The 25,675-nt window shown below is 51.6% G+C and overlaps 1 protein-coding gene across 1 annotated transcript in view; it reads left to right on the top strand.

The window, feature by feature from the left end:
* Positions 1–25,342, top strand: part of PLEKHG4 (pleckstrin homology and RhoGEF domain containing G4) — an 80,968-nt gene extending 55,626 nt beyond the window's left edge. The window contains exons 11-23 of the mRNA XM_077310013.1: positions 3,894–4,032; positions 5,638–5,760; positions 8,133–8,327; positions 14,000–14,868; positions 15,642–15,891; positions 17,343–17,432; positions 17,858–18,082; positions 18,776–18,946; positions 19,857–20,034; positions 21,289–21,405; positions 21,493–21,738; positions 23,328–23,524; positions 23,993–25,342. Of these exons, the coding sequence (XP_077166128.1) occupies positions 3,894–4,032; positions 5,638–5,760; positions 8,133–8,327; positions 14,000–14,868; positions 15,642–15,891; positions 17,343–17,432; positions 17,858–18,082; positions 18,776–18,946; positions 19,857–20,034; positions 21,289–21,405; positions 21,493–21,738; positions 23,328–23,524; positions 23,993–23,998 (2,806 nt within the window). The 3' untranslated portion in view covers positions 23,999–25,342. The remainder of the gene's footprint in view (positions 1–3,893; positions 4,033–5,637; positions 5,761–8,132; positions 8,328–13,999; positions 14,869–15,641; positions 15,892–17,342; positions 17,433–17,857; positions 18,083–18,775; positions 18,947–19,856; positions 20,035–21,288; positions 21,406–21,492; positions 21,739–23,327; positions 23,525–23,992) is intronic.
* Positions 25,343–25,675: the final 333 nt, after the last annotated feature.

The following is a 25,675-nucleotide window of genomic DNA, read 5'->3' as shown; positions in this document are numbered from 1 at the left end:
TCAAGGCCCACCTCATGGTGGTCACCTCTAGGCAACCTTGTTCTCTGCTCTGCCCTAGTTGAGAGACCTGCAGAGGCTTTTTCAGTTTTGGGGGGAGGAGGCAAAGAAATACACAAAGGATTGCATTCTGAAGGGTACAGAGAAAGGGAACAAAAAGGTGCTTCCCCTCCCTCCCATAATATTAGAACTAAAAGCTCTGAACGAAACTTCTTAGCTGTAGGTTCAAGACAGTGCTTGCTCGGCTGAATCTGACCTCAGATCTTTTGCCCATGGTGTTCTGTGATATTCCAGTACAGGCCAGCCAGATCTTTCTGGGTGTGAAAGCCCCAGGTATACTGCCTCTGAACATGGAAGAGCCATTTCAATCTCTAGCATGTTTTAATTGCTGTTGCTCGTGATGCAGACCTCATCTCGTGGGTGCAAATTCCATAAGCTCATTCCAGGTGAAGCAGTGCTTCCTTTCCTCCAGCCCAAAGCAAGCATGCCCCCCTTTACTAAGTGACCAGTGTCCGCTTGGTCCTGACTGTTTTGCAAAGCCATTTCCTATGCAAAGGCCCCATGTTAGTCCTCAGCAGCTAAATGGGTCTTGAGTAGGCAAGGTGGGAAGAATTGTGCCCCAGGGAACTGCTGCCAGTCAGAGCAGACGATACCGCCCTTCCCCTGATGCCACAGCTGTGGTAGTTTTATAGCCACACATCAGTAAGACAGACCTGCCATTCCTGAGGAGTTCTCTGTGGGCTTTCCCAGATTGGTCATTGTCCCTTAGATCCAAGAAGTTTATGCAGCTTGCTTTCACCTTTGAACGGGACAAGCAGACTAAATGCACAGGGTCACAGCTTTTGAGGCAAGCTTCAGCAGTATGTGGAGTGTTCAAGCTGCCAGGACAGGGGGTGGAACGGAAAAGCCCACAGGCGCTTCAAGGGGAGGAAAGGGACTGATTCAGTCAGGGCTGCAGCTTGCAGAGAAAGAGTTCTTCTCACGCTGCGGGAGGAATGCAGGGCTTGTTCCCTGAAGAGCAGTGGGCACAGGTGGGGTTTGGGAGGAGCCATTCTGCTTTCTCTAGGCTGAGTTCCCCAGCAACCTCTGCCCAAGGGGGGAGGTGGAAAAGAAGCATTTGGGAGGGACCACAATTGATTGGTTGAGCCAAGCTCATTTTGCTGGCAGAAGGTCTCAGGTCCAGTCCCTGGCATCTCCTCCGGAAAGATCTCAGGCAGCAGGTCAAGGGAAGAGCCCTTCCCTCTTGATAGTCAAGATGAACAGTGGTGAACTTAGATGGCTCAGTGGTCTGACTCACCATGAGGAAGCTACATGAGATGTACCTTCTCTCAGCGAACAGAAAACTTCAGGGCCTGTTGATATTCCTGGCGCTGGCCCAGGCCAGTCGGAGACTGTTGAGAGGCCTACAGGCCACTGTTGTGGAGACGACCGGTAGAAGGCAGCCTTTGTCTGTGCCACGTCTCTGATGCAGAAGTCGAAGGGTCTTGCATGAAGCTTTGGTCTCCTTGCCTGTAAAGCTACATTTCCATGGCTGCACAGGAAAGGGCTGCATCTCAGAGCATCCCCGTTTGGGCAGGATTGTTCATCTTGGTTAGAACCAGGAGGCCTCACACACTAGCTAGCCCAGAGTGGGTTGGCTGCGCTGCAGAAAGTGCTTTATTGCCATGAAAAAGGTCTCCTGCCTTGCCAAAGGGGAAACCAACAAATCTGAGAAAGGACCAGGAGGGCCAGCAGGCTGCCTTGCAAACAGCCAGTTCTCAAGACATTATACAGGGAGTGGTGAATGGGAATTTCAGGCTTCTCAAGAAGTACTTTAGCCATGATTTTATTACTATGTTTACAAAGGCCTCGGCCTTCTCTGCAGTGCATGTGGGCTCAATCCAATCGCTGTGCTAGCCCTGCTTTAAGGAGGGCTGTGGTTCTGCTCAGTGTCAGGGACCAACCATTGCCCCCTGCTGGTTTGCCCATCAACGTAGCTTTGTCACGGCATGGGGGGTCAGCGCAAAATGAGAACAGTTTTGGTTGCCCTGGCGGTGCCTATTGCCAATCAACTCTCTCCGACCCTCAGCAGAGTGCCAGAGAGGGGCTTGCCTCTCTGCCACGGGCTGTGGTTACCAAAAGGGCCTGCCCCAAAGATGCCCACATTTAAGAAACTGAGCAGCAGCCTCTGGTTCCTCTGGGAGTGTGCTCACTCCTTATTTGAAAGGACATATGTGCAAATACAAGAGCCTCTTGTGGTGCAGAGTGGTAAGGCAGCAGACATGCAGTCCGAAGCTCTGCCCGTGAGGCTGGGAGTTCAAACCCAGCAGCCGGCTCAAGGTTGACTCAGCCTTCCATCCTTCCGAGGTCGGTAAAATGAGTACCCAGCTTGCTGGGGGGTAAGCGGTAATGACTGGGGAAGGCACTGGCAAACCACCCTGTACTGAGTCTGCCAAGAAAACACTAGAGGGCATCACCCCAAGGGTCAGACATGACTCGGTGCTTGCCCAGGGGATACCTTTACCTTTACCTTTATGTGTACATACAAACACACACACAGAGCCATTTCATTCCCTTTCCCCCACCAAGAGATGGAAGAACTATCACTTTGGGAAGCGGTTCTTTGGAAAGGGATGCTGCCAAAAACAAATTTTATACATCTGGTTTTCAAGTTATCTGAGGATTAATAGTTTGGCTCTGGCACTACCCCTAAAGAAACCACTCAGTTTTGGAACCTTTTCCCCTCCCACAAGATTGATTATAATGAAGGAAAAGAGGATTCGGGAGAACCTGAACCTTTCATTTCTTGTCACATGCCTTGTTGACTCTGCAGTCCTGGACGTGGTGGGGTGGGGTGGGGTGGAGAGGCTGATTCCATCTGGGCATGGTGGGTAGTTTTTTGCTGCTTGGCTTTCTTTTCAAAGATCCTCTACTGAGGCCTACCGGAGAGCCTTCTCAACTAAGTCAAAGCCTGAATCCAAACTGAGCCTCCCTGAATCTTCGGTTACAACCCAGCACATCTGGTTCAACTGGACATGGGCTCTAAGAGATACAAAACAGTGTGGATGAGTCCTTTTTAGGGAGGACCTTGCAAGCCTGCCAGTCATACAGAGCTCTTCCTCAAGAAAAGAGGGAAAGTAGCCATCCCATCCCAGCAGAGGGAGGCAAGGGCAATTACACCAGCATAGCTTCTTGCTAGGTCAGCACTGTTGTTGGAGAGCTCCTGTGAGTTAAATGTGCTTCAGAGGCTTTCTGTAGTATCGGAGTGATAGCCAGCTTTGGGTACAGAGAGAGCTATCCTCTCCCATCCACGTTTGCATCTATGCTGCTGGGGAGCAGCCCTTCAGTGTGTCAGCAGGAATGCAAAGTACTTCAGCCATCTGAACAACTAGGCTGCAGTCCACAGAAGTGTATGCTGGAATAAAATCTTGTCAGTCTTTAAGGTGGCACAGGAATCCTGTTTATGGTTGCTACAGTGGACCAGCACAGCAACCCCCTCTGGTACTGTCATTTAGAACAGGGGTAGTCAACCTGTGGTCCTCCAGATGTCCATGGACTACAATTCCCAGGAGCCCCTGCCAGCATTTGATGGCAGGGGCTCATGGGAATTGTAGCCCATGGACATCTGGAGGACCACAGGTTGACTACCCCTAATTTAGAATACATGTCCCTCAATTGCCTTGCCTCCACCTGGCCTCATCACACCTTCTCTTTCCTTTCACTGCTTCCTCCTTCATGGCTCTTTCAGTTCCAGGTCTTTATTTGGAGCAGGGTGGGATCTGATCATCCTTGCAGCCACTCTGCAGCATAGGGGTGGGGAGGGAGTGGATTGAGAGAGCACCACCCTCTAACTTGAGGGTTGGTTTGTAAAAAGCAGCTGGTACTCTGGCCACTCACCGCCTGTGCTTCCCTCTCAGAGATGCGCTGGAGGCAGCCATCACACTTTACAACCAGGTGGACGAAGGGATCCACCAGCTGGTGAAGATTTCCAACAAACGAATCCAGGCTCTGGAGCTGGTGATGAACTTTGAGGCCATTGAAGAGCGCTTCCAAGAGGTTGGTCGTTGACCTTGTGATCTGCAAGTTTGCTCCTTGGCCAAGATGGACAGTGACGTGGCACCTTCTGGAGGCCTTAAATGGGTGGCAGGCAAGGCTGTAGGGGTGGTGGGTGGTGTACCTTACAGTGATGGGAATGTGCCATTGCTAACGTGGTGGAACTGCCTGTAGTTCATGGGTTTGTTTTGTTCCTGGACCTAATACAGGCAGCTGCAGCAGAGCTTTCGCCCTCTCTGCTTGCTTGCTTGCTTGTTTATATTTTGATTGTTTCGATTATTTCGTCTTGGGGCGGTATCCAACAATAAAAACATACTGAATTAAGATTGAATTAAAACATACTTCACATTAAAATACTGACATCATGCTGTCATACTGTCCAATTAATAAAATATTCCAGTCCTAAAATAGAATAGGGAAGAGAGATGGAGATATTGGAATGGAATGGAATGGAATGGAATGGAATGGAATGGAATGGAATGGAATAGAATAGAATAGAATAGAATAGAATAGAATAGAATAGAATAGAATAGAATAGAATAGAATAGAATAGAATAGAATAGAATAGAATAGAATAGAATAGAATAGAATAGAAATGGAAGCCCAAGCTAGATGAAAGATCTGGAGTTGTTCTCTGAACTGGCCTCAACCATAGGCTTGGCTTTGGTTGAACTTTGTCTTGCAGGCCCTGTGGAACTCAATGAGCTCTGACAGGCCCTGATCTCCTCTGGGAGCTCATTCCGCCAAGCTGGGGCCATTACTGAAAAGGCCCTGGCCTGGGTAAAAGCCCTGGTCTCCTTTGGATGCACCTCCTTGCAAGATGGACTCATTTTCCAGATTTGGAAACTGGGATCTCCAGCACAGAAAAGGGGCTGATGATGGCAATTGAATTTAAATATGCAGGCGTGTCCAATTGATCTGATGTTATTGAAGACCCAGGTCCCAGTTGGCAGATTTATCCTGCTCGCCCTGGAATGTCAGGGGAGCAGGCTAGAGGTCTCCCTGCAGCCATTTACCCATTCATTTTGTTCCAAAGGAATTTCAAGAGAGGATGGAGTGGCAGAGAGGACTCCTGGGACCTGCCGCTCTAGGAGGCCTCTTTAGGGCACAAACGTGCATGGCAGTGCCCAGAGAAGATGAGGATTGCAGGAACTACATTTCCCATGGTTCATAGTGCCCCAGCTGCTGTTGTGTATTCTAATGCCAGCTTCCGAACTCTGAAGCTTGAGCCTTTCCTACTCAGGCAGTTTCCCTTCCTTAGGAAGTTTCGGAAAAGAGCAGATGGTAGGATGGACCCCTGGGACTATATGCGGGTCAAAATAGATCGACTTTGCATTCTCATATATTGGAGTTTGTGGCTTTTGAACGTGCTTCTTTTATGCTCAAGCTCAACAGAATATACTCTGGACCACCCTGCTGTGGCTGGCCGGTGCACTAGGGCTTTAAGAGCAGCAGCAAAATGTTTCCCTTGATTTGGCAGGTGTACAAACAGAATGTGTGCTCCCCAAATGCTGACTTTCACATTCTTCCCAGAGCTGGGCAGCTCCCCAGCATCCATTAAACCAGTAATGGGCAACCGTTTGAACCTCCTTTTCTTCCCCCTCTTAGGTCAGCAGCTGGATCGAGAATGTTGGCCAGAGGCGACTAGCAGAACTGAACAAGATGGATGACTCTTTGGAGGTCCTGCTTCGAGCACAGAAGCAGTGCCAGGACTTTGAGCTAGTAGCTAATGTGAGTGGGTGGCGTCTCCTGTTGTGGTCTGCGTAAATCTGGGGTGTGTTTGTATAGTGGCAGTATCCTTTTTTTGTTCTTGGATAAGATATTCCAGGGCTGAGCTCTGGCGCTCAACTGACAGGCCAGTGTTAAACCCTTGGGACCCTGGTCTAAGAAAACCATAGCAGAAGATCAGCCATGCACCATCACATGGCCGAGCCTTGATATAGACCAGGGGTAGACAACCTGTGGTCCTCCAGATGTTCATGCATTTGCTGGCAGGGGCTCATGGGAATTGAAGTCCATGAACATCTGGAGGACCACAGGTTGACTGCCTCTGATATAGACCACAGTGACTGATGGAGCAATTTCTTCATTGGCAGTCGCATGAATTCCCAGTTGGGTTTGGATCTTACCGGTTTCTGACATTCAGTGAACCTCAAGAACTTCCATGTAGTTTCCTGCCATGTCAGGGAAAGAAAGCGTCACTGTGAATGTTGCAGGATAGTTGTGCAGATTCTGTTCATCCCCTCCCTTCTGTTCTGTGGGGGTGTGCTTGAAAAGATTTTGTTTATAACAGCAGCAAAGCCTCAGGCTGCAGTCGGATGAACTTCTCTGGTGGCACAAAATGTCGACAGGTATCCTAGCCTCTGGCGAATGGAGGGAGCAGTAGAATGCTCACAGTTTTCTGTAAGCTTTGTGAAAGATTGGTTTGGCTGGGATTAAAACCTCATACAGACCACCGGAGAGGGGTGGCCACCAGCAAGGCAAAGCAAGGATGAATGCTGTTGGAAAGATGAGACTTCCCGTCCAGTCGGTGCATCTTCCTTGCATTTGCAAGGCACATATTCTGCCTTCCTGGCCCATTCTCTGAGAAGCAGGATGCTGTTTCTGTTGGCTGCAGAGGAGAGGACACGCAGTAATGGGTTTAAACTTCAAGTACAACGATATAGGCTAGATATCAGGAAAAAAAATTTCACATTCAGAGTAGTTCAGCAGTGGAATAGGCTGCCTAAGGAGGTGGTGAGCTCCCCCTCACTGGCAGTCTTCAAGCAAAGGTTGGATACACACTTTTCTTGGATGCTTTAGGATGCTTAGGGCTGATCCTGCGTTGAGCAGGGGGTTGGACTAGATGGCCTGTATGGCCACTTCCAACTCTATGATTCTATGATTCTGTGATTCTAAGCTGTGTGTTGGGAGAGGTGGTAGAGATTTGGCTGAGAAGGTTCCCTTATTGTAGTGCTGTGGAGAGCTTATGCGTGACTCTCTTCCTTCTGCTAAAATCTCTCACCTTTTCAGAGTATATTTGGGACCCACGTCCACTTTAGCTTGTCAAGGGCCCACAGCTCTGACCCCACAAACTCCTCACAGCCAGATTTCAGAGCTGAGAGGGGAGGCTGACAATTGAGGTGAAGCTAGTAACTTGAAAGAGCAATGCACGCAAACTTTCCCTTCTTTATGCAAAAGCCCTCTTCTGGGGGGCTAATGGTGCAATGGTTTCCTTGGGTCCTCCTCGGACTTTCCATGTGATCTGAGGTGCGCTATGAGTTCCTTGCTGGGAACTTAATTCCCAGACATGTATGGGTCTGATTTTAGACCAGAACTGCAGCATTCATGGAGAGCGGGCCTGAAACTGTCCAGGGATGCTATTGTCCTTTGGGGAAACAGAGGTGTACCACGAGCCTCTTGTGGCGCAGAGTGGTAAGGCAGCAGACTTGCAGCCTAAAAGCTCTGCCCATGAGGCTGGGAGTTCGATCCCAGCAGCTGGCTCAAGGTTGACTCAGCCTTCCATCCTTCCGATGTCAGTGAAATGAGTACCCAGCTTGCTGGGGGGTAAACGGTAATGACTGGGGAAGGCACTGGCAAACCACTCCGTATTGAGTCTGCCATGAAAGCGCTAGAGGGCGTCACCCCAAGGGTCAGACATGACTCGGTGCTTGCACAGGGGATACCTTTACCTTTACCTTTTAGGTGTACCACATCATTACTCATGGAGCCCCCCAACAAGGCAAACAGAGCCTTCCAGGTGGGAAAATGGCATGAGGGAAGCCCCTCTCCCAACATGGTGCTGTCTCAATCCACAATGCATGTACACTCTTGAAAAACAAGTTCTCCGCACAGAACTCACCACGCACCTCTGATCATGCAGGCTCACGGACAGTGTGAAGAAAACATAGCATGCAGAGATAGAGAGTTGAGCTCCTCCCCTTGTGACTCAGCCTACGTTTCATAAGTTTTCCACAAGGTGGTAAACCACAGAGCCGCCTTGCAGGCACTCTGTCAGGGCGGGCTGCCCTGCTGAACATCGTCCCTCATGGGATCTCTGCTGCTCTCCAAGAATCGGCGTGCTTTCTCGGCGGTCGTCCCTCACCCATTGGCTTTGCTTTCAGGAGTACTGCCAAAGAGGACGAGAGGCTCTGCAGAAGATGGGCCAGTGGGAAGACTTTTCTTCGATCGAGCTGCATGCAGCATACGGAGTCAAGCTGCAGATGTGGAGGAACCAGCTGCAGGGGTTCTGCAGCCAACTGGAGGCCAGCAGGAGCCGGATTGACCAGACCACCAAACTATATGAATTCTTTGACCAGGTGAGAAGGGGGGGGGGGGAGGAAGCAGGGCCTTTCCTCCCAGTCAGAGGATGCAATGTATCTCTTACCTATCATTTTTGTCCTGCCTTCCTCTGAGGAGCTTAGGGTTGTGCATGTGGCTTTTCTTCCTTAGTTTTATTCTTACACCAACAAGCCCGGGGAGTTAGTTACACACACACACTCAAACACACACACATAACTGAATCAGACGGACTGTCCATCAGGGCAGGAGCTCTCCAGGGTCTCAGGCAGGCAGAGGTCCCTCCCTTGCTGCTAGCTGATCCTTTCAACTGGAGAACCTGAGTCCTTCTGCATGCCCAGCTGTTGCTCTACCACTCAGCCATGGCAGAGAAAGAGAGGGACTGGTCCAAGGCCATCCAGCATGTTTCATGACAGAGTGAGGATTTTGAACTTGGGTCTCCAAGCTCCTAGCCTGATTCTGTAGCCACGATGAGGCAGTTTCTGCTTTTAATGGCTGTTTCACAGTAGCAACCTCCCTCCCAGTTGTTTGTCACCACGCAGCAGAACTTCTAAACTCCAAAACAAAACCAAGTCAAGGTGTTAGGGTCCCCCCCTACACACACAGCCTTTCTTTTCTTCACTTTTAAATCATCTGTTCAGACAGAAATAAAGTTCCTGAAAATCTTCCCATGCAAAGCACTTTCCACGAAGCAAATACATTGCACAGTGAGGCTATCAGGAGCAACTTCCTTACTCTTTGCAGTGAACACTTAGCACTTCAACATGATCAGGGGTTGGGGGCTCAGAAGCTTTTCCAGAGTTCAGAGGCCCTGGCTCACAGACTGGGCTGCTTTTCTTCCCTTCCTCCCACCCCCCTCCTCAGGCTTTGAAATCTCCCTGAACACCCCTCCCCTTCAGCCTTTGTGCTTGTTGGTACAGCTGACGTAGTTGGGGAGTCAGACAAAACAGGCGGAAGCTCACAGCATCATCTGTACAAAGGCAGGGGCTTGTTTGGTTGGCAAGGAGGGTCAGCTTTTATTAGGAAGGGAGCATTTTGATATTTCAACCCGGCTGTTACCTTCAGTGGAGACCCAAAAGGGCTTATGCATCCTTTTCCTTTCCTCTGTTTTAACCTCACAACAACAATCCTATGAGGAAGGCTAGAATAAGACGAAAGGACTGGCCCAGGGGCGGCCAGCAAGCTTCCACAGTAGAACGGGGGATTTGAACCCGGGTCTGCCATTTTTCAGTCCAGGGCCAATTCTTCACACAATGGTTAATGCACTTCCAATGCGCTTTAGAAGTCGATTTTCCTGATCTGCAGAGGAAAATCCAGCTGCAGAAGCACGTTGAAAGTGCATTATCTTACATGTGCAGAATGAGCCCAGCACTCTTAACTGCTATACCTAATGCACATAACTGGTGACTCAGTTAGGCTACAGTTGCCATCACATTCTTCTGTGTGTGGTAGAATGAGCTGGCATTTGCTGGTAGCAGTAAGTTTGTGAAGACTGAGTGGGCATGCAAGAAGGTCCTTGTACTTGTGAAAGATCTAGGCAGCCTTGGCGGGGGGGGGGTACATGCGTGCAAGTGCATGTGTGTCTTCTATGAGAGCAGAGGTTGTGATCTTTGGCGAGGAGGGGTGCTCCGTGGTGGAACGTACAAGGGAGGCCGCCTGGGGCCTCTCAGGCTGGCTCCAGCCATGCTAGCAGCCCTTCCCCCAGCCACCCCCCCTTCTTTCTTCCAGTTACCAGGGACAGTCCATCTGGTATTTCAGCTGGTAGTATTTGCATGTGTGGGGGGCTCCCCCTCATTGTTTGCTCGGGCAGTCAGGCTCGGTTGCAAAGGATGAGGGAGAGCAGCCCCAGGGCCTGATGCTTGCCTTGCACCATGGACCCTCTTGGCAGAACCATGAAGGTATGCCGCTTAAGCTGATTTCGTTTGCGTTGGTCTGGTTGTGTTTTTGAGTGGACGCAGTGTTTCTTCAGTAGTGCGGTGTGTGTGTTTGTGTGTGTGTGGGGGGGGGAGGCAGGCCTTCTGGCATCTGGAAGGCATTTCTCAAACAAGCGGAGCAGGCAGGGAGCAGGGGCATCAGTGTGCTGGTGAGTTTGGCGCAGGCACAGAAGGCTCAACTCACAAGTAGCTTCACATTGTTTTAGGGCAGGAGGTTTGCTTCTAGAGCACTGTGGGAGAACAATGCCCCCTACTGGTGAGGAAGACCCAGAGGGACCGTTTTGGATGGCATTTCCCTCCTATGGTCTCCCTGGATCTAGTTTCCTAGGTTTTAACTGGCTTTCAAGATTCCCTGGCCAGCTTGACATTCTTTCTGGAGCAGAATCTGTTTACCCCTCTGGAAAATGCACACTATCACACTAGCTGAGCCCGAGCTTGGGAAAATTCTGGCGGTTGGACAAGAAAAGGAGCAGGAAAACTTGGCTGGGCTGCAGATGTGATCCAGCAAATACTCAGGAGTGCCGTGTTGTAGATTCTCCCCAGACAAGCTCCCAAGAGGGCAGGAAGTTAGACACATTGTGCTCCCCGAGACAAAAGCTGGCTGTTAACGAGCCTGTTGCAGGCCTAAAGAGGCCTGCGGGAGGTACAGTGAGATCATCCGCATTAGCATCTTTCCATGCTCCTTTCTGGCACGAAGCCACCAAGTCTCGGGAGGAGGTGCAAGTCCCTGGGTTGGCTCCAGACTCCTTATCAGCCTTGGAGGCTGGCCAGCTTCAGTATTTGTAGAAAGGGAAATCCTTGTAGTTCTGCCCTTTGCAACATTTTGAAAACTGTGTGTTCAATCTGGTATGGCAGCGGGAAAAGGAAACAATGCATAAGAAGTGTTGGGGAAGATATGAACAGGAACTGTGCTGTGCAAAAGGACCCCGCCAGGAAGAACTTCAAGATCTTTTCTGTAAACTAAATCTTCTCCCCCCCCCCCCCAGTTAAAAGCTGCTGTCTGTCTTCGTGGGGGAGAAACCTAGAGGGACCTGTATTTTTCCTGCTAGGGCAAATAGTTTGGAGAGGGTGTAGATCAAGAAAATTGTATAGCGTAGAGGGCAGGGAAGTTAACTATTCTTTTCTCCAACACAGTGACCCCAATTTGCTTTAGGGAGCAGCCACAGATTTTAGCACATTCCATGCATTAGTGCCCTTTGGTACCCATAGTTTCCCACACTGATGTCCAAACAGTGTGGTATGGGAGAGCCAGTGTGGTGTAGTGGTGAAAGAGCAGCAGACCCTAATCTGGACAAGCGGGTTGGATTCCCCACTCCTCCACATGCAGCCAGCTGGGTGAATTTGGACTAGTCACAATTCTCTTAAAGCTGTTCTCACAAGTGTTAGAACTCTCCCAGCCCCACCTAGCTCACAAAGTGCCTGTTGTGGGGAGAGGAAGGGAAGGAGATTGTAAGCTATTTTGAGAATCCTTAGAGAAAAGTAAGTTATAAAAACCAACCTTCTCTCCTTCAGGTGTGAGTGCTAGAAACTGTTGAATCTGAAATACACAGGGGGCAAATTCTGAACAATAGCTTATGTGCCTTAGGGTCTTGGATCTACAAGGTTTTTTTTTCTGAGAGCTGGCTTTATACTGATTCTATACAGTGGCTCATGTGGTCTGCTCTCAGCCTTGACCTTAGTTTGTGAGAAATTGAGGCTGCAGACTTCTTTTCCAGCCCTGCTTCTTGAAATAGAGATTGTTTATTTTTATTTATTTTATTATTTTATTTAATTCATGCACCACCTTTCTCCCCAATGTCATTCTCCTCTCCTGTGTTTTATCCTCACATCAACCTTGTGAAGCGGGTTAGACTGGGATGATGTGACTGGAGCAAGGTCACTCAGTGAGATTCCCTGGCATACCTGGGTCTCCCAGAACCTAGTCTGATATTCTAACCCAAGGTTCTCAACCAGGGTTTTGTGACAACCCTGGAAGGTTTCCTGAATGGGTGGGAATCAATTAATTTTAATGTATTTTTAAAATTTGTTGAACAATTATTGGATAATATAGCCACATATGGTCATGTTGACCCACCCACCCCTCCCAAAGTGGCCAATGATGGGCCTGGAGGGGATGGGAAGGGGAGGGGTCCCAGATGGGCATGTACACAGCTATGCCCCCTGACCATATTCTGCACAATTGTATCACTTCCAGCGTTTTTCAAAGCCTGAAGAATGTTTCTCAACAGTAAAAAATTGAGAAAGGCTGTTCTAACCGCTATGCCACACTGACTCTCAAAGCATTATGCATGCAAACTGAACACTGAGTCCGGGGGAACCTTTATAATTTTATTCATGATGTAAGCATTCGTGTACATAGCACACCGTCAGACAATGAAATAGAAGTTATAAGGCCACATATATAAGCAGAGATTGGGTCATGGGCCAGCACACCACATAATGGAGATGTTTCCCCGAAACAAGGGCTTGACAGAAATAACAAGCTAAGTTTATAAGGTAATTTGTTTGGGTTCACCTCTGGTTAAAGGAATACAGTAAAGGAAATCACATTTTGCTTATCCCTTTGGCTGGGTACAGAGTGGAACTAGTTCCTGGAAAGGCTTGCCTGTGCCTGATAGCTCTTTGCTGCATTTTGCACCCCCCCCCCAAAAAAAAAAAAAAACACTCTAATTTTCTGAATCAGTGTTACACGCGGATTGAGGATTCACGCTTGTCTGGACTCATTTGACGAATGGCCTGAGGGTGGGAGTTCACCACGTGTCCATCTAAGGCTGGGAATGGTGTGTGTGTGTGTGGGGGGGGGGGGGTTGCTGGGTCCTCCAGAATCAGGGATGCAGCCTGTGCTTGCCAATGGTTTCCCGGTCCCAGCTGCTTTGCATGTGCAATGAGGAAGGCTGGGTGCTTAGCACAAAGGAGGATGGGGAGGGGAGGGCAGGAGGTGCCAGGCACTGCGCATCTGCTCTCTTCTGCCCCACAGCCATAAGGCTCCTGTGGCAAGTCTCTGTGCACCCATGGAAACGGGGAGACTTTGAGGCTCTCATGGCTCACATCAGAGACACTTCTTACCACTCGCTGGGTGTCCTGGGGCCTGTGTAGGGTATGCCTTCTCCTGCTGGCATCTTCTTCAAGGAACAGATGCTGCAAAGCAAACAGGCATGGGGGATCCCTGTTTCGGAGACCAGGCCCATGCATTCATTTACTCTGGCATTTACTTTAGGCACATGGATGTCCATGCCTCACAGCCAGCCTGGGCTGCAGTGGCCCCAGTGGCACACGCCTAAAGGGCTGGCAGGGGCTCCCAGTGCACACAATGCTTGGGAATGCGGAGCTGATCTGGCCACAGCCCCTGCAGAGGTTTCAAGGGCAGCAGGGCGTGGCAGGGCAGAATCTGGGGCTCAAAGAGAGGGGAGGTGATCTGCCTGGATTTCTCAGGCTGCTCCAAACACAGCCCCAGTTGCTTGCCTTTCCCCAGGGGAAGCCCCTAAGAGCCCAGGCTACTGTCTGCGTTGCGGCCTGGCAGAGCAGCAAGCAGAACCCAGGCTAGCATTGGCTGGCATTCAGACCGATGACAGGGCTGGCACAGCTGAAGCCTCAGATAGAGAGACACTTGTTTTGGCCCCAACCCCCCCTTCCAGTGCTCAGCTAGCCCCACACACACATACACACACACACACACACTGCCTTTGGATGCCAAGTAGCGTTTCTGTGCTTTCACCAGCTCCACTCTTTGTTCCCGCTCCCTCCCCCCCCCCCTGCAGGCGTACGAGTGGGCACTGGAAGGGATGCGCCAGCTCGCCAGCATCAGCATGGAGGACTGCAGCTCCCGGGAGCACTGCTCGGCCGCCCTGAGATGCCTGGAGAGCTACCAGGAGCAACACCCGGGCATCGGCGAGGCCCAGTTCCAGGAGGCGAAGGCGCTGGCGTGTCAGCTGAGGAGCAGCAACGGCATGAAGCAGTGGCAGTTTGCGTGGTCCAAGTGCCAGGAGACCAAGCTGGCCTTCGAGATGAAGCTTGACGCTGCCCTGAGGACCAAGAGGTTGCTGGGCCCAGAGAGAGCGTGGGGCTTGCCTGGCCAGGAGGGGCTGGCGGCTGGCCCGGCTTCATGTGTGTCTCCCTGCCAGGGGAGGCCCAGGCAGCTTTCAGGGGGCGGCAGGGAGAATACAGTGGGCCAGCGAGCGGGCGCCGGCACTGGGGAACGGATTGTCCCGCAAGCCGCGGCTCCCGCCTCAAGCAGGAGCGCTCCGGAGGCTCCCCGGCCGCTCCAGTGTGCACGGAGTGAGAAGTCCACCCTCGAGAGCATCGCAGAAGCCCTGGGGGCCTCGCCTTCCTGCCCTTCCACCCCAGCCTCACGGCAGCTGTTTCCCAAAAGGATCCTGAGGAAAGCCCAGAGTTTCGACCTGGCCTGCACCGAGAGCCTGCGCTCCGGCTGCCAGCGGACTCTGAGCGAGCCGGCCCGCCATGGCAACACGGGGGTCTTCATCAGAGGGCTGGAAGTCAGCAGCACCGAGCTGGGGGACCGGCCCAGCGGGGACCGGCAGCCCCTTGGCCCAACCCACTGGACTGCAGGCTGCGGGCAAGAGGATCGGAGGCGCAGTGCATCTGTGCCGGAGGCCAGGAGCTGGGGCAGGTATGCCGAGGGTTTGGGTCGCCCCCTTGGGGCTGTGGGGGTGGATTAAGACAAGCTGTGACCCTAGACCGGGGGTAGTCAAACTGCGGCCCTCAAGATGTCCATGGACTACAATTCCCATGAGCCCCTGCCAGCGAACGCTGGCAGGGGCTCATGGGAATCGTAGTCCATGGACATCTGGAGGGCCGCAGTTTGACTACCCCTGGTCTAGACTGATGGTACTTGGTGGATCAGGAGCCACGTGGCAGAATTTGATATGCCACCTGTGGCTCATCTGAATGTCATTTCTCCTTCTGGCCTTAGACTGAGAAGGGGCTGGCCTGGAGACAGAGAGGAAGCCGGGAGGTCGTCTGTGGGAGGCTGGCATGGTGCTTGTCGGGTGCCAGTGCTTGGGCCACCTGGCCCCTCCCTCCTGTATTCACCCCCACAGGCACGATGCCCCTGCTGCCAACATGGCTAACTGCTGGACTGGTTGGTCCAGTTGGGGAGGGGCACAGAGAAAACTCCTTGTTGTTTGCAGATTGCCTGTTTGCTTCTGGCTGATTGCAGAAGCAAACAAACTTTTGTGAACAGGAGCAGCTGGTCCCTCTTCACAGGGATTCTTTGCTCTGTTGTCCCATCCCAGGCTGTTTGAGGGCCCCACTGTCTTTGCCTCCATGCAATAGAAGTCCCCCCTCAAGTGGGGTTTGGTTGGGTTGCCTTCCCCTGGAAGGGGAAGTTATTTCGAATCACCGGATCTCCCCCCTCTCCTCCCCTTCCCCTTTCTCGGGCAGCAAACTACGGCATATCATCGATGAGATGGTGACAACAGAGCAGGAGTATGTCCGGTCCCTGCGCTACATCATCGAGAGCTACTTCCCTGAGATGGAGCGTGCGGACCTGCCTCAGGACCTGAGGGGGAAGCGAAGCGTCATTTTCGGGAACCTGGAGAAGCTCTATGACTTCCACAGCCAATACTTCCTGCGGGAGCTGGAGAGCTGCTGCAATCACCCTCTGCGTGTCAGCCACTGCTTCATGAGACATGTAAGCGGCACCTGGGGATCGATCCCGGGGAGTGTGGGGGAGCAGCCACAAATGGGCCAGAGCGGCCACAAATGGGGGCACTGCTCTGCCCTTCAGGCTCCCTGGATGTCTCAGAAATACAATTCATGGGAGACTGGGCTGCTGCTAGCAAGCCAGGAGGAGCTTCCCAACCTTCCCTGTCACCCTGAACTAATCAGATACGAACCGATAAATTCTAATTGGCCCCCAAGCCCCGCCCCCCTGCTATGGTCTCAGTACAACTGCTATGGTCTCAGTAAGAGTTGAGCTGAGACTCTTTTGCGGTTCCATCATTCTCTAATGTTTTTTTTTTAATATATTTTTTCATAAAGATAAAAATATAGAAAAAGAACAGATAATATAAATTGTTAATACAAAGAAAAATAGACTATGCTCTTCATTTGTTACACTTAAAATACCCTCTATACCCTTTTAGTTTATCTTCTTAAATAATTCAGATAAGGGCCCGATTGTTCTTGAAACACCTCTTCTGTTTTTCCCATCATTCTCTAATGTTATTGTTGTCATTATGTTATCGTTGTTATTACCTGTTGTTACCATATATGATGTTACCTGTATCTTTTTCTTGTTTCCTGTAAACCACCCTGAGCCTTCGGGGAGGGCAGTTTATAAATATAATAAATAAATAACAATAACAACAAAGGATGAACCGAAAATTAACCAAAAAGCCTTAGCCAGGAAACAAAAAATTAGGAGACAAGGCCAACATCTATGGGAAGGTAGATTCAAGCGGGTCGTGTGTTGGTCTGAAGCAGCAGAACAAATTTTGAGTCCCATGGCACCTTGAAGACCGGCAAAGTTCAAGGCACGAGCTTCCATGGGCACGCACACTTCCTCAGGTACAATGTGTGCATGCACACGAAAACTCATACCTTGCATAAAACTTGGTTGGTCTTCAAGGTGCTCCTGGACTCAAAATTTGATCTGTGGGAAGGGATTTCCCCAGTCAGGATGTCCCCCTGGAAAAAGCCCCATCACCGGTGCCTGCCCCCATTGACTGTGATGGCGGGGGTCTCAGCAGAAGGTCTCAAATGGATTCAGCCTCAGGGCCAAGAAGCCGGGCTCGGATCCTGCTGTTCCAATATGACTCTGTTGCTGGCCGGGTGTATGAGATGAGAAGCTGGTGAGAAGAGTTTTTCATGGGGCTGGTAAAGGAAACCGGTCCAGTGAAGTTGACCAGATATCAGTCAGGAGACATGCAGGGGGGTCTCAGCCAATTTCGTGCAAACCAAAATAAGCACTGGAGCCCCTAGCAGTTAGCACAGGGGGCACCTCCCAGCCGTGCTTTGCCTCAGCTTCCCATTTGTAGCATGCCTGTATACTCTGAGGCCGGGATGTCTAAGGGAATTAGAGCACGTAGCGAATGAGAAATCTGTGACCTGTCTTGGATTGTTCTTCCCACCCGTCTGCAGAAAGACCAGTTTGGAATGTACGCGCTGTACAGCAAAAACAAGCCCAAGTCTGACACCCTCCTGGCTAGCCATGGAAACACTTTCTTCAAGGTAAAGAGCTGCCCTGAGGCGGCCCCCTCCTCCCTCCCCTTTTGAAGAGAGTGCCTGGTTCCCTGGGGTAGTAGAGCACAAGGCAAGGTCCAGAGATGCTGCGGTCTGGACTTGCCTGGCCGCTGTGCTGCTTTGTGCTCCTAAGAGCTCACCTGTCTGGTGAGTGCTGCTCATACAGTCCCCCCAGGGCAGGCCAGTGCTTCAAGTCACCGGGAGAGTGCTGGGAGGGGAGCACTGCTCTGGAGGGCCACTGGCAACCAGGAGCAAGCTGAGCCACCAGGCAGCACTGGCAGCATCACAGCTGTCCCTCGGCAGCACAATGCTGGACCAAGTGTCCCCCTTGGGCCACTCGGCTAAGCTAGCTCCTGCCCCTCTTTAGTGTCCCAGTCTATCTCCCTGCAATCACCTCTGACGTTGGCTTTCAGTTCAAGCAGATGCAGCTTGGGGATAAGATGGACCTGGCCTCCTACCTCCTGAAGCCAATCCAGCGCATGAGCAAGTATGCCCTCCTGCTGAAGGACCTCATCAAGCAGTGTGGGGAGGCACAGGAGCAGGAGCTGGTCTACCTGCGGGCCGCCGAGGAGATGGTGCGCTTCCAGCTGCGGCACGGCAACGACCTCCTGGCTATGGACGCTATCCGAGACTGCGACGTACGTCCCGTCTGGCGAGGGCTGAGCGGTGGGAGAGGTTCAGAAATCCACAGATGGGCCGGAGGGCAGAAGCGGCAGACTGTAATCTGCAGAATTCGGTTTGATTCCTCACTCCTCCACACGAAGCCAGCTGGGTGACCTTGAGCCAGTTACAGTTCTCTCAGAGCTCTCTCAGCCCCACCTCTCTCACAGGGTGTCTGTTGTGGGGAGGGGAAGGGAAGGGGATTGTATGCCGCTTTTGAGATTCCTTTGGGTTGTGAAAAGCGGGATATAAATACCAATGCTGCTGCTCTTGCTGGTAGGGTTTAGGCTGCTCCCATGTCTCTCTGGGCTTTGCAAACTGGCATGTGTCTGGCTTCCAGGTGTGTCTGGGGGAGGGGTGTTGCAAGCAAGTGGCAGTGTGGATAACGGGCAAGGCAGTGACCTAGGCTGCCACACCCCAAGGTTGCCCACTTGAAGCCTCTGCCCCACTTGACTTCATCATATAGCCTGTCGGGGAAATGGTTCACATTGTACCATGTGCCAGCCCACGTACTACCAGCCCCACTGGAGCAGTCACCCTGGTGAGCCGCATCAGACTGGTCCTCTGAGAGGCAGCGGTTCTAGGCTTCCTCTCGTCTGTCTCTCCATCCCTCACCTGTTCCTTGGCTGCGGGTCCCTCCTTCTGCCTAACTGATCCTGTTCTGCACCCAGGTGAACCTCAAGGAGCAGGGGCAGCTGGTGCGCCAGGATGAGTTCAGCGTCTCCCTGGGCCGCAGGAAGTACCAGCGCCACGTCTTCCTCTTTGAGGACCTGATCCTCTTCAGCAAGCCCAAGAGGATTGAGGGAGGACTCGACGTCTACATCTACAAGCGCTCCTTCAAGGCAAGCCTTTCGTTGCTGCTTTGTGCTAGAACAACCTCCCAGGCGGGGCTCATACCGGAGCAGTTGTTGCAGCAGGGCTAGTAGGAGGGGCCTTCGTGGGATCTACGGGACAGGGGAAGGGAGTACCGTATCCCAGAATTTGATTGGATTCACACATTCTGGTCTTCTGACTTGTGAGATGAATAACAATCTGAACAGGTCTGCACAGTTGATGGAATGCACCCCGGGGCCCTCCAGTGCGACCTGCCATGTGTTTCCCTACCATCTTGATCGACACTCTTGGGCAGGTGGCAAAATAGGATGTTTGTCCGAGGGGAGGGGGAGCACTCTTGGGATCTAAAAAGCATCGTTTTAAAGCTTGCTAGCTCCTCTCCGCGGCAGGCCTACACAAGCGCCGTCCCTGGCATGCTTGTGCAGAAGTTCACTCAACGAACAATAGTGACAGGTAAGTGCAACCTTTGGTGGGCCACCCCAAAAGGCTGCAGTGCTTCATTGTACTTAGTGAATCTCAAGTTGTTCAGTACAGTCACACCGTTGTGGAATCTCACTGGGGGGACCATGTGCCTGTCATTCTCTTTCAGCCTAGTCCTGCCTTAAAGGGGGGCCATTAGGATAAAAGGTAAGACCCGTGAATGCTGCCCTTGGAGAAAAGGCAGGATAGAAACATGAGGCAATAGATCGGGAGTCCATGGTGTTATCACACAGCCTCCCTTTACCCATTAAGCTGAATGTTTTAGAACCAGGGACTGTGTCACAGTGTTGCTCGAAGTTCCCAGCATCTCCACTTAAGGATCAGGTAGGAGATGAAGAGGAAGACATCTGCCTGAGAGCAGCTGCCAGCCTGAGTAGACAATACTGACCTTGATGTCTCCATGGTCTTGGATTTGAGCTCTCCTCTCCTTCCCTGCAGACCGCAGACATTGGTCTTACGGAGAACTCGGGGGAAAGTGGCCTGCGCTTTGAGATCTGGTTTAGGCGGCGGAAATCGAGCGACACGTACATCCTGCAGGCCAGCAGCCCAGAGACCAAGCAGGCCTGGACCAGTGACATCACCAAGATCCTGTGGGAACAGGCTGCCCGCAATAAAGGTTGGTCTGGCTGCGGCACACCCACTGGAACCCACCCTCTGCATGGCCTTCCAAGGCAGGGGGAAGAAACGTGGGGATTTTCTGCAGCCAGTATGGTGTAATACAGGGATAGTCAAACTGCAGCCCTCCAGATATCCATGGACTACGATTCCCAGGAGCCCCTGCCAGCGAACGCTGGAATCGTAGTCCATGGACATCTGGAGGGCCGCAGTTTGACTACCCCTGGTGTAATAGTTAGAAGTTGATTTTTATACCCCCCATTTCACCACCAGAAGGAATCTCCCACACACCTTCCCCTTCCTCTCTTCACGGCGGACACTGTGAGGTAGGTGGGGTTGAGAGGTCTGAGAGAATTGCTCTGTGAGAACAGCTCTAACAGGACAGCGACTAGCTCAGGGCCACCCAGCTGGCTGCATGTGAAAGATTGGAGAATCAAACCCGACTCTCCAGATTAGAGGCCACCACTCTTAACCACTACACCTTTAGAGTATTGAACTAGGATCAGGGGAATCCAGGTTTGAATCCCCCTCTGCCCCTAGAAGCTCTCTGGGTCTGGCCACACTGGGCTTCCTCTGTCTTGTTGATGTGAGGATAAAAAACATGTAAGAACGGGAGAATGATGTTGTAGACAACACTTTGGGTCCCCATTGGGGAGAAAAACAAGGTGCCACTGCCTAAATAAGCAAGGGAGAAGCTTTGACCAGCCCACTATGGTGACCACAGAGCCAGCTTGCTGTTAGGAGTGCCAGCTTCTAATCTGGCGAGCCAAGTTTGATTCCCTGCTCCCCTACATGCAGTCACCTGGGTGACCTTGGGCTCGCCACAGCACTGATAAAGCTGTTCTGACCGAGCAGGAATATCAGGGCTCTCTCAGCCTCACCCACCTCACAGGGTGTCTGTTGTGGGGAGAGGAAAGGGAAGGTGACAGTAAGCCGCTTTGAGACTCCTTCTGGTAGAGAAAAGTGGCATCTAAGAACCAACTCTTCTTCACGTGGAGCAGAGGGAATTTTGCCCAGGTGCAATATATCCTGACGCTGTGCTGAAGAAGGGGGAAGAGCTGTCCCTGCAGATGGGGTCTTCTTCAGACCACGAGTTTGTTCTCTGCTGCGTCTCTGTCACCCAGGGCCGAGGCTCATGGCCCTTAGGGGCCACACATATGCCATGGATAACCTTGTCTTGCAGAAGAGCATAGGAGAGCATGACAGAGCTGTCATTTGGGGGCAGTTCCATCACGGTCTCTTGTCTCCCCGCCAGAAATCCGCATGCAGGAGATGGTGTCCATGGGGGTGGGCAACAAACCTTTCCTGGACATCAAGCCGAGCGAAGCCGCCATCCACAATCGTGCCATCGATTACATCATGAAAGGCAGGGGTAAGTCTGGCTCCGCCTCCTTGCCTCCCCCCACCCCACATCTCGGCTCACTGGGCTCTCATGGTGGAACGTGTTTCTGTGTGGCAGGAGCAAGGACCCGGGCTTCCATCGCAGTGTCTCTGTTCGACCACACCAATCCCTACAAGAGATCACCGGCCCCTCTGCCCGGCGGCGGCCCCTCTTCCTGCTCGGTGCTCGGGCCTCTCAACCTGCACATGTACCTGGATCAGGCCCTGCTACCAAGCATGCTGAGTGACGGACAGCCCTTCGACGCCGATGCTTGCCTCGAGGAGGATGAGACGGAGAACGAGACCGGCAGCCAGCCTTCAATGAGTATGTATGCCTGCCTTGGCTCCTGGTGACTTATCTGGGGAATGTGTGAACCGGAGGCCATCCCAGACATGTATCAGGAGCCAGAACTCCTGCAGGTGGCAGACGGGATTGCTAGGCAGACTAGGAGAGTGAGGAACAGCTGGATCTTCGAGCTTCAGCAGGGTCTTGTGGGTAGGGTAGCACCCACTTGCGGACTGATCCTTCTCTAAGCATCTCTTCTCTGAAACCAGTATCGAATGCTGGCTTTCCTCCACCAGTGGAGCAGGAGTTGCTCCCAAGAAACCCGGGGCATCCATTCAGAAACCTTCATCAGCATGTCCATCCATCCTGCCTGGCATGCAGTCACCCAACCCAGCTTTTTGTCATTGGCCCCGTCCCCAGTGGCAGCCATTTTGTGGCAGCAGCCACTTTTGTTCTCCAAAAGTCAAAAAAATGTGCTTGGGCTCAACAAGATCAGGGCCCCCAGATCTAGCCCAAATCATAGCCTAAGTTGACCAACCCCTCTCCCAACCTCCTCCCCCTCCCCAATGAAAGCCCTTACATGTACCAACTGTTCATGTCAGCTGCTGGCATCCAAAATCCATCTTCCAAGAATATTATGCATGGGGACTTGGGGAGGGCAACCATCATGAGTAGATGAGAAGGGTAGATGAGAAGGGTAGGACGAGAAGGGGACTCTGTGGACATGATATAGACCACAGATAGGGTTGCCAACCTCCAGATGGGACCTGGCGTTGCCCCAAAATTAGAACCAACCTTTTTCCCTGGAGGAATTGGCAGGAGGGTGGACTGTATAACATCACACCCTTCCCCAGATTCTGATGCAGAAGTAATGCTGCTTTGGCCTTTGTGAAAGCACCTTTCAATCCCCTGACAGCATGTGGAATGATTTCCAACAAAATGGCTCCCTCTAGGCTCTAAGGAGACCCTTGTGAACCAAACACAATCAGTATTTCTAGGCCAGTACAATGAATAAGCATTTTCTGCTCCCATCTAGCAAGCCCTCTCTCAAGCTTCTAAGATTCAGAATTGCTTTTCCAGTTTGCACAAAGTGCTCCAAGCAAGGTACACAACTGCAGTTTGAAAGCAAGCCTAGTAACCAAAGAGAGCATATTTGGGGCTGATATCCATCCACATGTTGCGTGAACTCTTGCTTGGGAGAGCTTTATGTTAAGAGTAAAACATTGGTGTGTTTGCCATTCAATCAGCAGGAGGTGTGCTGACTTGCATGAACTTCCTTTTAAACAATGATGTATCATCCGTATTGAGACTATTACTAATACCCATCTTAACTGGGACATGGTTGGGAGCTGTTTCCCCAAATGTATATCTCCAACATTCCCCTCCTCCCCCGGTTGGCACAGGGTCCCTACCCAGCAGTCTCCATCCTTATTTTCATTGTATTGACAAAATGGCACCAGAACTGGATGCTTCTGCTACTCCCAGGAAACTTGGGCGGGCTCTTCAGCAGGGCTGCTCTACCCTTGCACAGCTGTGAGCAACAGGCTGGATGGATGTTTATTCAAGAGGGTTGCTTTGGGACAGGGTCAGATTTCTCTCCCTGATGTGTCTTCCCTCTCTTTGCCCAGCAACGGAGAGCTCTGAGTCCTCCCACTACATGTCTGGCAGTGGTTCCAGCAGTTCTGACAGCGGCTGTGTCTCCGGCATTCCTCGGGACAGTTTTTGCGAAGATCTGGGGCCCTCGCTGTCCACTCCTGTGGGTTCTTCCTTGTCCTCCCCCCTGGAAGAGAAAAGCTGTTTCCCCAAAAGCCAATATGTTTCAGCGGTGAGTAAATAGGGGCTTGTATGCAGACTTCGCTGCCCTGCATGCATGTTCTGAGCCTTCCTTCCTTCCTTCCTTCCTTCCTTCCTTCCTTCCTTCCTTCCTTCCTTCCTTCCTTCCTTCCTTCCTTCATTCATTCATTCATTCATTCATTCATTCATTCATTCGCCTTCACTCAACACTTCCCCGACGGCCCTAAACCTTCTTGACCCATGCTATTCTCCCCTTCCCCAGTACTTCGTTCCTTACAAGCGGCAACAGCCCTTTTGGTCAAATGATATGTTTGGTCACTACTGCAGAGGGACTTTTCCCATTCAGCAGACAAATCTGGTTTCATGCTGTAAGTGGAGCCTGGATTGTGTTGGCAAATGGCAGGGGGAGAGAATGCGGGTTATGGAGGATCAGTCCCTTCCAGGGCACAGCTGTGAGAGGCTCCCAGATCCCCTGACTAGGTATGATGCTGTGTTGCAGGTTTGAATACCAGTTTCCATCGATGTTTTGGAGGAGCCCAAAAGAAGGAGGTTTCCTACAGTGCTCCGGAGGCCACAACACTAACTGGGGAGCTCCGTGTCCCTCGAGGTCCACAACTGACCAGACCTGACAAGAGTCCCCTTTTTCCTAGAGTAGTATCACCCGACTCAACTGAAGAGTGGGCCAAGACTTCCATCTCAGGGAAAAGACCTGGTTTTTCCCATGGAGGCTACTGCGGTCGGACCCTAGCCGAGTTTCCTCCCATTAGCACATCAGGAAGCGGTATGGTGGCTGGACCTGGGGAACTGGAGGTAGCAGTAAGAGACAGCGAAATAGAGGCGGTGGTGGGAAGGGGCAGGGGCTCATGGAGAGCACTGATGGGCCAGATGCGAGCTTCTTTAGATGAACGGCCAACTATCTGCACCAACGGACTGGAGAGATCAGAGTCCTCAGGAAACTGTTTATTGCTCATGGTTTTGTTTTCAGTCGACTGAACTGCAAGCGGTGCAGTTCTAACCCTTTTTATGAAAGGGCAGAAGGAAGCAAAGTTATTTATTTGGGGTGTGTGGGGTGGGAAAGGCCCTCTTTTAGGTTGAACCTTGTTATCCAGGCTGTTCTCTTTGTTTAGATTCGCCTGGTGTTGAGATAATTTATTGCTTTTTCTTACTATAAATTCATATGCAAAATCCCCGGGTGCCTCAGTGCCAAGTTGTGCTCTTTGTGCAGTTGCCACCATAATAGCCCTTTGATGGGCAAAAGGGGGGGGGTTCCATCGATGGGAAGCTAAACCAGCTACTTGCACAGCAGCTGAAAAATGGAGAAGCCCTCAAGGGGAGAGGGCCCGAGACTGGCCTGATAGACATATACAGCAGAATAAGATGGGAGGGTCCTGCGGGAGGGGATAGAGATTGCCCTAGAGACTGCAGGGGAGGGACCATGTTTTTCAGTGCTTTTTCCCATTAAGCAACAACCTCCATGCAAAAAGAAAAAACGCATAGCAAAGAGCAAGCTGGGCTAACACCTATCTCCATGATTCATCCTTGCTAGCTCATCTTTGGTCTACTGTGCAGTCCCACATTGGGACTGTAGTTGTGCGGGCCAGCCACCGGAGGCTGTCTTACAGCTACTCTAGAACTTCTACCCCTTCAAGGGGAGCCTTTTCCCTGCCAAGCTTATTAGGGGCTGTTTTCCTGCCTAAGAGTCATGTGCTCCCTGGGGAGAAGCTTCCCCTTTTCTTCAGTCCTTTCCTCAATGCCGCATTGTGAGGACATCTTCTCATCAGCTCTGGGCATTGCAAGCAATTCTCAAAGGCTTTGTTTTGTAAAAAAGTACAAAAACTATCCTTTTAGATCAGGGGTAGTCAAACTGCGGCCCTCCAGATGTCCATGGACTACAATTCCCAGGAGCCCCTGCCAGCGTGGGCTCCTGGGAATTGTAGTCCATGGACATCTGGAGGGCCGCAGTTTGACTACCCCTGTTTTAGATGAACATCCCTGCCTTTTCTGCTTGGGCTAAGCCCATAATGCAACCATAAGATCTGCCTCCAGTTTACCCCAAAGCCCACTCAGATCAAGCAGCGCACTTGAGAGCAACTTTCTGGGAGAAAGCATGTTCTTGCTTTAACAACCCAGCAGCAGAAACGTCTGCCGTGGTAGAGCACCATCAACCTTTGATTCCAAAATT

Source organism: Paroedura picta, chromosome 14, assembly GCF_049243985.1.
Source record: "Paroedura picta isolate Pp20150507F chromosome 14, Ppicta_v3.0, whole genome shotgun sequence".
Classification (NCBI taxonomy): Eukaryota; Metazoa; Chordata; class Lepidosauria; order Squamata; family Gekkonidae; genus Paroedura; species Paroedura picta.
The sequence above is the reverse complement of the archived record's forward strand: the minus strand, read 5'-3'. Positions and strand labels throughout refer to the sequence as shown.